General features: G+C 57.2%; 1 protein-coding gene across 1 annotated transcript in view; it reads right to left on the bottom strand.

Annotated features, from left to right (window-relative positions):
• Nucleotides 1–11,453, bottom strand: part of Inpp5a (inositol polyphosphate-5-phosphatase, 40kDa) — a 102,575-nt gene that overhangs the window by 48,427 nt on the left and 42,695 nt on the right. The window contains exons 9-11 of the mRNA XM_013021871.1: nt 11,121–11,224; nt 2,377–2,429; nt 933–1,052 (exon numbers count right to left, since the gene is read on the bottom strand). Of these exons, the coding sequence (XP_012877325.1) occupies nt 933–1,052; nt 2,377–2,429; nt 11,121–11,224 (277 nt within the window). The remainder of the gene's footprint in view (nt 1–932; nt 1,053–2,376; nt 2,430–11,120; nt 11,225–11,453) is intronic.

Genomic DNA, 11,453 nt, shown 5'->3' on the forward strand with positions numbered 1-11,453 from the left:
ACCTCAGACACACTGCTGAGACACAGCCTCTCACCTCAGACACACTGCTGAGACACAGCCTCTCACCTCAGGCACACTGCTGAGACACAGCCTCTGACCTCAGACACACTGCTCAGCCACAGCCTCTCACCTCAGACACACTGCTCAGCCACAGCCTGTGACCTCACACACACTGCTGAGATACAGCCTCTGACCTCAGGGTATACACAATGAGCTACAGCACACTGTTCTTCAGTAAAACATGCAATATACATGTATGCACACATGCTTATGCATAAACACGTGCATGCCACTTAATCTTACTTACACACAATGCATATGCTGGAAGGAGACAGGCCTCATGTCTGGATATGTGGGCAAGAGCCTTCCTAGTAACTGTTCTGTGACCCCCTCCTGACCCCGTCGCCAAGATGCTCCTCAGTCACTGTTGATGGGGGAAGTCTCTCCTATGATCTATCCCAGCCCTGTCCTCAAACCTCAGGCAAGTAACAATGCTGGACACCACACTGGCTTCAGGGCCCCTCTACGCGGCCTGTTCTTCCTATACTGGGCATCTCTTCCACGTGAGCTGGAGGCCTGGGTGTACCCCGTGGGCACTGTCGTGGCTTTTCCTCCTTATGGAGTCCAGCCCAGAGTTGTGGGAAGGCACTGCCATGGTCAACAGAGCCCAGGGCCATGGATCTCTGGGCCCAAAGCCCCAGGCGGCTTTGTGTTTTTGGTGGAGCTGCACGGTCAGTGTTCAAGTTCCCACATCCTCCAGGCCCAGAAGGGAGGACACAGAGGGAGAAGACGTGCTGAGCACACAGCCAGCAGATGTGCTTAGGGGTCAGCGGGGCATCTCCAAGGACCGTTGGTGAATAGACAAAAAGAAAGCAGGAAAGTGGCCTCGGGGCAGCCACGGCTCCACTCCAAGGTGGCTAGGGTAGACTCACCTGTCGAGTACATAGCCAAGGGCCTTGTGCCGGACACCCGAGTACACAGAGGGACTTGTCTCCCAGGCCACCAGGTTGGATGCATCATGGAAAAGATGGATGTTCACCAAGTCAAAGGCACTGTAACCAAGAGAGAACGGGGTCAGGTGACTGGGAGACGGGACCCCCACACAGCCCTCAGCGGGCGGCCGAAGCAATGTGCACCTGCCCACTCTGTCCTTGGCCGCTCCAGGCTGACCCAAAGCAGCCCCTTCCCAAAGTCAAGGAAAAGGAAAGATGTCTTTCAGTTCCATAGAGCTCAATTCACATGCATACACTGCAGGACTTTCCGAAGGCTTAGATTAGAACATGAGAATACACCTTTCCTGGCCGAACCTCCCAGGAGCCCTTGCTACTTCTCAGTGCACCACAGCTGGAGCTCCAAAACGGCATGGAGAGGCGCAGGTGGGCCATGTTTACTCTGAGCACATGCCTGAGAAGAGCCTCAGCAGATGGGCATAAGGCTGGAATCTGGTGTGTGTCAGCCTTTTCCACACCCTTCAGAGACCCTCTGCGGTTGTCATAGGTACACCACTTTCAATAAAGCCTACCACTGCCCCCAAGAGGCTCACAGCCCCCTCTCCAGGACAATGTACTCAACACTGCCCCTTCTCACAGTGACGCGAAGGAGAGTCTTGCCGGACTGCATCCCCCTCCTCCCTGTGGTCACCAGCAGCCAACAATCCACACCCTGGGTGTCCTGGGCATGTCCTGAGACCAAGAGCACAGGCAGAAGAGGCCGCCACCCTCTGCATTAGCCACCCAGGACTGTAGCTTCATCCTGACATCTCTTTGTCTCCCTCTCCCTCCTCTGTTCTCTGGGCTGTGTCCTGAGCAGCCCCTAGAGGCCAGAGTCTCAGCAGAGCCACAGAGAAACTAGAGTCTCTGTGGTCTGTTGTAGAGCAATCAACCCTTGGGCCGTGAAGCTTCAGAGAAGTCCCTGGGAGGAAAATAGAAAGAAGTGTATGGGGACCCCACTCCTGGGGGAGGGGAGGGTTGTGCAGGCCACCAGGCGGTAGAAGGCCCAGCAGGAAGCCAGGGGTGTGACTACTGTATGCATCTGCAGACTCTAACTTGCATTGGACCCAGATGCCTCCCTGGCAACTTGCTTGTCCATGCGCTCTGGCACATGGAGCCTATGCCTGAGGAGGGCCCAGAGCGTCCCTTGTCTATGGCCATTTGTGCCGGTGCAGGACCGCCTGCCTACATATAGGAGATGGGTCACCACACTCCACATCATACCAGGTCACCTCCAAACCCAAACCAGTCAGGTGGCTGGGGTCCCCATCCAAAATGAGCACGGCCTTCAGTGGCACATTCAAAACCCACAGGCAAGACCCAGCAGAGGGTCAGAGGTTGCTCTGGAAGCCATAAAGCAGAGACAGTGTGATGTCGTGTAACATACCAGTCAGCAATACACCACCGCGTCCGGATGAAGCCTTTTCTTGACCACTTGCACTGAAAAATCAAAATCATACAGTGAGCAGCAAGAAGTGAACTGGGAAGACCACACGGCCCTCTGTGCTGGACCGGATGGGGAGCTTTCCACGCCACAGTCCCACCCGCCTTCCAGCACCAGGCACTCATGGGGGACCAGGACCCCAGAGAAGCCACCCTGCTGGCCATGAGTTGGCCTGACCAAGAGAGTGACAGATGTCTGATGTGGAAGGCCCCACAGTGCCACGGTGTGTGTACACGGGAGACCCCAGCAGGCCACGGTGTGTGGACACAGGAGGTGCCAGCAGGCACGGTGTGTGAACATGGGAGACCCCAGCAGGCCACAGTGTGTGGACACAGGAGGTGCCAGCAGGCACGGTGTATGGACACAGGAGACCCCAGCTAGCCACGGTGTGTGGACACGGGAGACCCCAGCAGGCACGGTGTGTGAACATGGGAGACCCCAGCTGGCCACAGTATATGGACACGGGAGACCCCAGCTGGCCACGGTGTATGGACACGGGAGACCCCAGCAGGCCACAGTGTGTGGACATGGGAGACCCCAGCTGGCCACGGTGTATGGACACGGGAGACCCCAGCTGGCCACGGTGTATGGACACGGGAGACCCCAGCTGGCCACGGTGTATGGACACGGGAGACCCCAGCAGGCCACAGTATGTGGACACGGGAGCTCCACTGCAGTGCCACAGTATGTGGACACGGGAGCCCCACTGCAGTGCCACGGTATGTGGACACGGGAGCCCCACTGCAGTGCCACGGTATGTGGACATGGGAGCCCCACTGCAGTGCCACGGTATGTGGACACAGGAGGTGCCAGCCAGCAGGCACGGTGTGTGGACACGGAGACCCCAGCTGGCCACAGTGTGTGGACACAGGAGACCCCAGCTGGCCACAGTGTATGGACACGGGAGACCCCAGCTGGCCACAGTGTGTGGACACGGGAGACCCCAGCAGGCCACAGTATGTGGACACAGGAGGTGCCAGCCAGCTGGCCACAGTGTATGGACACGGGAGACCCCAGCTGGCCACAGTGTATGGACACGGGAGACCCCAGCTGGCCACAGTGTATGGACACGGGAGAGCCCAGCTGGCCACGGTGTATGGACACGGGAGCCCCACTGCAGTGCCACGGTATGTGGGCACGGGAGCCCCACTGCAGTGCCGCGGTATGTGGGCACGGGAGGCCACGGTATGTGGATCCTGCCTCACAATGGGGCGTGTGCTGTGGTCTGATGCCGAATCCCTATACTGAAATTCAACCACCACTGTCATGTACGGAGGCTTGGGGCCTCTGAGGAGTGGCTGAGACCTGAGGTCCCTTCTCCTGAGGAGGGGTGATGACTGCTGTGTAAGGCTGTGTCTGGTCCTTTCTGATTCCTGTCTCCACTGGGGACACAGTGTTCCCCTGGAAGACACAGAAACAAGGTGTGATCGTGGGAGAAGGTGGTGGCCTCACTGGACACTCAATCTGTAGGCACCAGATCTTGGACTCCCAGACTCTAGAACTATGGAAAATAAATTGCTTTGTAAATCACCCCCCCTAGGTGTTCTTGTAAGCCAGCTGCTAACAAGGAAGAGGTCAGGATGAAAACCCTTCTACAACGCTCTACCTGCCTGAAGACTCTCTGCCCTAGTCGAGGACTGGCACTCATTTCCCACATTATCCTCTGCTAGTTTGAAAAAAGATGGATCACAGCAACGGCTCAGGATGGGAAAGAGTGGGGCATGAGGCCACGTCCAGACAGCCTCATCCACAGCTACAGGCGATCCTGCCCACAGGGCCACGCTGCCTTTCCCACCATCACTACTAGCTACCACGCCTGTACACAGAGAAGCCAGCACAGCTGACTGTCGAGCAGGATCTGTGGCATAACGGAAGGTTCTGGGCCAGCCTGCCCGCATCCGAAGATATGAATGAAAATCTGAGCTTCAACTCTTCCTTTCTTGGAGGAAACTTTCACTTAAAAGCTGTGCAGAGGAGGGCCACCTGGGGTGAGGGGAGAGCTCCACAGGCTGAGGCCCAGCCGGCCTGCCTGCCACACCCAGGCAGCATGTCTGCTGTGAGGGAGCAGCGGGGGGGCCCTGGCTCAGCCACCTTCTGAGGGGTTTCCTGCAGGAGCAGTGGACCTGCTTCATTAGCATCGCACCCCAATTTCTGACCCCAAATCGAACGCATCCATGCTCTGCCTAGAACTCAGTATACAGCTGTTAATAGCTTTAGACCAAAAATGAATTGCTCTTCCCCTCAGTTTTCACATTTATGTAAATTGGGTAGATGGGTATGTATCTTGAATGCATGCACACACGTGTATCTTTAGACATTAACTTTCCATAATAAAGGGGCATTATTTCAATATTAATTATTATAGACTGAATACTAAAACGGGAGAGATCATGTGTTATATATATATATATGTATGTAATTATATATAATTATAGTTTTAGAATTCTAACTAGATTTGAGACTTCTCATTAAGGTGCAGATGAATCTCAGGAAATCCAAGTTAACATTGTCATAACCCAGTACATTAAGAAATACTGTAGAAAACGTTCCCTGGAGCCACGTGGGAGCCACGCTCACCCTGCCACCGTGAATGTCTGGGCTACATTTCCAGACGACTCGCGGTTGTGGGAAGCAAACATATGCCTCTGCCATCTGACTGCCTCATGGCTGGCGAAGCTGGCGCCTGCCAAGACCTGGCCAGGGTGCGGGACCAGGCCTCCCACTCAGTCCAAGGACAGGGCTGCCCGTGCGGCCCTTATGCCCTTTGGGGACCTGCCCTCACCATGCCCTCAGCACTGGCCTGCCCAAGACCACTAGCTCCATGAGAAAGGAGCAGAGCTGGAATGCACTTTCCAACTCTTAGGCCAAGCCTCCTCCTGTGACCACTTTCCATTGCCTGAGCACTCAGGGCAGATACTGGTGGTGGCAGGGTACCTTCCTGATGGGAAGCTCTTCCGTGTGGACCCTCAACACCCCCACTGGCAAAGCACCTGTGCACACCCGTGCAGATACCCAATACACTCTGGTGCCAAGTTACCCATGCACACAGGCATCGCTCTGACAAAATGCGTGACATGCCATGCGGGTGCCCAACACACACTGATGCTGTGGTACCCATGCACACGAGCACCGCTAACCAAACACATGTACACACCATGGGGGTACCCGACACATACTGATGCCGAGGTACCCCCGCCACGGGCACCACTCTGATGAAATGTGTGTGCGCCCACGCCAGTGCCAACACACAGAGACCCTGTGTGTGCAGGCACCGAGGGCTCATGCAGCACCGGGGAGGCCGGGCGAGTGGGGCAGAGGACGCTGAAGGCTGAGTTCAGCCCCTCAGGAAGCCCAGGGGTCCCCAGCTGTAGGTATCAACATTGGGCTCAGGAAACCGAAGCAGGGTGAGTGTGGGTGGGGTTAGGGCTCCTCAATGTCTGATGGATCTCTTCCAATCAGCCATGTTGTAGAACTTTCTAGTCACTAATCACCTTCCAACTCCTCAGAGCAGTCAGAAGAGTGCCGCACTTGTGGGGCGGCTCTGTGAGGGTCACACCACAGAAATGAAAAGCACACAGCTTGGCCAGGAGGGCACACCGCTCTCACCCCCTGTGGTCTCTGCTCGGTCCCCATTAATGAGGTTCCTTGAGCCGGCAGATGGATTGCAAACACAGGCAGCTTCATCTACTAAAAGACAGCATAAATCGCGGTGGAGAAAAGAGGGGCTGCGGAGGGCACAGCCAGGCGGCCGTGCTGCGGAAGGCCTGCTCCGAGCATTAGTGGAATTAATTCATCTTTCATGACGCTAGCAGCAGGCCCTGTGATCTATGGTAACAACCAATTTCTCACCACGGGCAAGGGGAAAAAAATGACTCACCCCGATCGACTACACAAATCTGCTTTTTAAAAATGGCCTCGCATTATCTGGAGTGCTGCTCCCTGAGGCGCCATCTGAAATTCATACTGAGCCAAAAGCACCCATAAATCAGGGGAGAAAGTTTTGTTAGTTTTAGATGCACAGGCCAGTAATTATTTGGAATTGCATTATGCCTCCATCACGGTAATTACATTTAGATTATCCTTAAGTGATGGTAATAAAAGAAAGAGAGATCAGTCTTCCACTAATTCCCTCCCCCAAAATGCACGCCAATGCAGTGGAGGTTGCAGGGAGACTCAGGAGGCGGTGGGAGGCTGGGGAGGCTGCAGGAGGCAGAGGAGGTGGTGGGAAGCTCAGGAGCCTGAGGAGGCTGGGGAGGCTGAGGAGGCTCAGGGGGCTGGGGAGGCAGTGGGAGGCTCAGGAGGCTGGGGAGGCTCAGGGGGCTGGGAGGCAGTGGGAGGCTCAGGAGGCTGAGGAGGCTGGGGAGGCTGAGGAGGCTCAGGAGGCTGGGAGGCAGTGGGAGGCTCAGGAGGCTGGGAGGCAGTGGGAGGCTCAGGAGGCTGGGGAGGCAGTGGGAGGCTCAGGAGGCTGGGGAGGCTGAGGAGGCTCAGGGGGCTGTAGAAGCCAGTGGGAGGCTGAGGAGGCTCAGGAGGCTGTGGGAGGCAGTGGGAGGCTCAGGAGGCTGTGGGAGGCAGTGGAAGGCTGAGGAGGCTCAGGGTGCTGGGGAGGCTGAAGAGGCTCAGGGTGCTGGGGAGGCTGAAGAGGCTCAGGGTGCTGGGGAGGCTGAAGAGGCTCAGGGTGCTGGGGAGGCTGAGGAGGCTCAGGGGGCTGGGGAGGCTGAGGAGGCTCAGGGGGCTGGGGAGGCTGAGGAGGCTCAGGGGGCTGGGGAGGCTGAGGAGGCTCAGGGTGCTGGGGAGGCTGAAGAGGCTCAGGGTGCTGGGGAGGCTGAGGAGGCTCAGGGGGCTGGGAGGCTGGGGAGGCAGTGGGAGGCTCAGGAGGCTGAGAAGGCTCAGGGGGCTGGGGAGGCAGTGGGAGGCTGAGGAGGCTGGGGAGGCTGAGGAGGCTGAGGAGGCTGGGGAGGCTGGGGAAGCAGTGGGAGGCTCAGGAGGCTCAGGGGGCTATGGGAGGTGGTGGGAGGCTCAGGAGGCGGTAGGAGGCTGAGGAGGCTCAGGGGGCTGGGGAGGCTGAGGAGGCTCAGGGGGCTGAGGAGGCTGGGGAGGCTGAGGAGGCTGAGGAGGCTCAGGGGGCTGAGGAGGCTCAGGGGGCTGAGGAGGCTCAGGGGGCTGGGGAGGCTCAGGGGGCTGAGGAGGCTCAGGGGGCTGAGGAGGCTCAGGGGGCTGAGGAGGCTCAGGGGGCTGGGGAGGCGTGGGGAGCTGAGAAGGTGGTGGGAGGTTTGTGAACCCAGTCAGTGGCCCTCCCAGGCTGTGGAGGCTCCACTGACCTGCACAGGGCAGGACCGGGTGCCAAGTCTCCTGTGACACACTTTGGGAGGTCTGGCGCTTTAAGAAAGTTAGATGTTTCCTGCTGTTTTCACCAGATGAAAGGAAACCCATGACCCACCTGCCCAGCATGAGCCAGAGCATGAAAACAAAGTACGTACACTGGCAAGGCCAGGCCCGGAGCCGTGGGGTCAGCTGACTGGCTGGCCAGAAGGCTGTGGACAGCACCACACTGCTCAGGGTTGAGATAGGTGTCCACAGACACCCAGGGCAGAAGCCCAGAGCCTTCCCTTCCTGTGAGTTCAGCATCTCCTCTGTCTACAGACATGACAACATGGCCCTGGAGCCAGGTCCAAGGAGTACGAAGGGCCTGGATCTGAGCTGGGCTGCCTTTCCTGTGGAAGCCGACGGGCCTCCAGCTCTGCCCCAAACCACTGCCGCACAGCCAGGCCCTAGACCTCACTGGCTCTACGGTGCCATAACAAGTGGGAAGTCCTGTGGCTGGGGGAGCCCCAAGGAGTAAGGAGACCCTCAGAGGAGCTACAGCCTTGAGGACTGTGGGGGCCGAAAGGCACCAGGAACCCACAGGCGTCTGTGGGCCGGCTGTGAGGTTCTAAAGGACGCCTACCCCAGCGGGCCACCCCGCGTGGCACCTGCTGTCCCTCTTCCTACTCAGGACACAGGGACACTGTGCTAAGACACTGGCAGAGAGGCAGAGCCGTGGGTGTGGCCAGTGCCCTTCCCCAAAGCCTCCAGGGCCTAAGGCAAAGGTGAAGCCCTGCTGTGAAGTGGGGACATGGAGCACCAGGAAGGCCATAGGACTGCTGTGGATGGAGGCCACAGAGGAGCTGCTGAGGATGGAGGCCACGGAGGGGCCTGTGGATAGAGGCCATGGAGGGGCGGTTGTGGATGGAGGCCACGGAGGGGCCTGTGGATAGAGGCCATGGAGGGGCGGTTGTGGATGGAGGCCATGGAGGGGCTGCTGTGGATGGAGGCCATGGAGGGGCTGCTGTGGATGGAGGCCACGGGGCTACTGTGGATGGAGGCCATGGAGGGGCTGCTGTGGATGGAGGCCATGGAGGGGCTGCTGTGGATGGAGGCCATGGAGGGGCTGTTGTGGATGGAGGCCATGGAGGCTCCTGTGGATGGAGGCCACGGAGGGGCTGCTGTGGATGGAGGCCACCTACTAAGTCCAGGAAGTGAAAAACAACCACAGAGACAGTGTATGGAGCAGTTTATGAACTGAGTAACGCATCAGTACTGACGCTTAGACTCACAACTGTGCGCTTGCTAGACAGGTGTTCTACCACTTACGCCACATGCCCTGCCCTTTTTGCTTCAGTTATTTTTCAGACAGGGTCTCCTGCTTTTATGCCCTGGCAGCCCCCTGATGATCCTCCTAACTGCCTCCCCACTGGGGGAGTGGTATACCACCACAAGTGGCTGGGGGTCTTGCTAACTTTTTGCACAGGCTGGCCTCAAACCACAATCATCTTAATGTCCATCTCCCCAGTGACTGGGATTACAGCATGAACCATCATTCCCAGCCTACTCATGGGAACTGTAAGCACATGATTACAGGCCCATCCAGGCACTGCACAGATACATACAAGGTTCTCAAGTAGATGGCAGCTGCTGTCCTCAGGAGAAGACTCCACTGAGGAAGGTGACAGGAAGGACAGGAGCGTGGCTGTGGTGACTCAGGAGAAGACCCCACTGAGGAGTACAGGTTGTGTGCCCAGCTGTGGTTGTTCTCAACCCTGATGGGGCCACGGTATCTATTTTTGATTCATCACACTCTTCTCAGCATTGGAAATAGGCTGAAGATATTTGAAGGAAAATCCTGTGCTCAGTACTACTGGCACACCCTGTAATCCTAGCTACTCAGGAGGCTGAGATCTGAGGACTGATGTTTGAAGCCAATCTGAGGAGAAAAGTCCAAGTAACTAGTAAAAAGCCAGACCGGAGATATGGCTCAAGTGGCATCATGCCAGACTGAGAGAAAAAGCCAAGCTAGAATGTGAGTCCCTAAGTTCAAGCCCCAGTACTGGCACACACACACAATAAAGGAGAAAGTTGCAAAGAAGGATACTAGACTTGCTTGGGAATCAAACACTATCGTACCCTGGAAACATCACACATACCACTGCTTATGACCATGTCCAGCACTGCCTCCTTCGGTCCACCCCTGTGGACTGGGGACCTGTCCTGCAAGGAGTATCTCAACACTATAAAGAGGGCAGTTGCTAGCCAGCCCTGGCTCCTTGGTCACGCTTGGCGCCTCTCCGAGCACCGTCATTCCCACTTAGGCTAAGCCTGCTGTGGTTACTCTGAGACAGGAGCTGGGGGCCAGCCCTGAAGAGGCCTCCCCAAGAGCTAGGGCCAGTCTGCAGTGGACAGGTCACAAACAGGCTCTGAATCCAGCTTCTTGGCCCATAGATTCTTAAGGACTTTGCTGCCCCCAGGGTCCTTCCATAGAGCCTGCCACATAGGGTTTTCATGACACATGGGGTTTGTGGCTGTACAAAAGCTCTGGAACTTTCCAACCTGGCAGAAGAGGAGACCACAGTGTAGGCCTGAGTTGGCTGGGGACAGAAGGCCAGCCTGCTGACACCACGTCCTTGGCCTGGGGAGGATAGATGAGGAAGCCGGGCCACAGGTGACGAGTGCACCCATCCTTCATGCAGACAGCCATAAGCTCTTACTCAAAGTGCGGGTTATAAAGCACGTTAATAACCTGGTGGCCTTGCTGAGAATCAGCTCTGAACAAGCCCCGCACTGGGCTATGCAGGCCCCGTGTGGAGAGGGAGCCAAAAGCAATCCTTCTTGAGGGATAGCATGCCAATGAGCCTAGATGCAGTCCCTACATGATGGTGCGGGCAGAGCATGCACGAACAGGAGATGTTGCTCAGTTCCTCCCCTTCAGTGCTGGAAATGCTTCTGTGATTTTTAGCTGATGGGTGTGAGCACCAGCAAGATCACACAGGCTCAAGAGGATCCCAGGTGGGTGGCTATGAAGGCATCTGAATTCAATCGCACACAAGAGCCATGTGGAGACAGCAGTCCTCCACACCAAACGAAAAGAATGCACACAGTGCTGCATAGGCGGCTGCTGCCCTCTCCAGCTCCAGGAGAGCGGGAAGACATCGGCCAGTGACCTCTGGGAAGCCTCCCTTGGATGGAAGAAGGAATCTGAGGATTGGCTACCTGACATAAGGTTTGTAAGGCTGCCCAGATCAGCCCACGGGAAGACGAGGTTTGGAACTTCTGGGGGAGAGGCTTTGGAGCACAGCCGCCCCAGGAACAGTGCTCCACAGCCCTATGCACTTTGGGTATCAAACAGTGGGTCACAGCCCCCCTGAACTCCGCACCTCGGGGAAGTAGTCCTGTGGGAACTTCTCCTTCTCAAGCATCGGCGTGCTCTCCAGGGTATCTGAGTAGATCTCCTTGCCAGTGACTTTCTTATACTTCTTGGCTGGAAGAGACCAGAAGGATGACATGAATAACCTCATCACTACGCCCCATCCAATCAGCTACTCACTACTGGGAGCATGCCCCCACAGGGCAGCCTGAGGAGGCAAGGGAGGCCCCGGTCAGGACAGTGGACAGGGGGCCGGCTCTGAGGCCCCGGTCAGGACAGTGGACAGGGGGCCGGCTCTGAGGCCCCGGTCAGGACAGTGGACAGGGGGCCGGCTCTGAGGCCC

The sequence above is a fragment of the Dipodomys ordii genome, unplaced genomic scaffold, assembly GCF_000151885.1.
Source record: "Dipodomys ordii isolate 6190 unplaced genomic scaffold, Dord_2.0 Scaffold58, whole genome shotgun sequence".
NCBI classification, from domain to species: Eukaryota; Metazoa; Chordata; class Mammalia; order Rodentia; family Heteromyidae; genus Dipodomys; species Dipodomys ordii.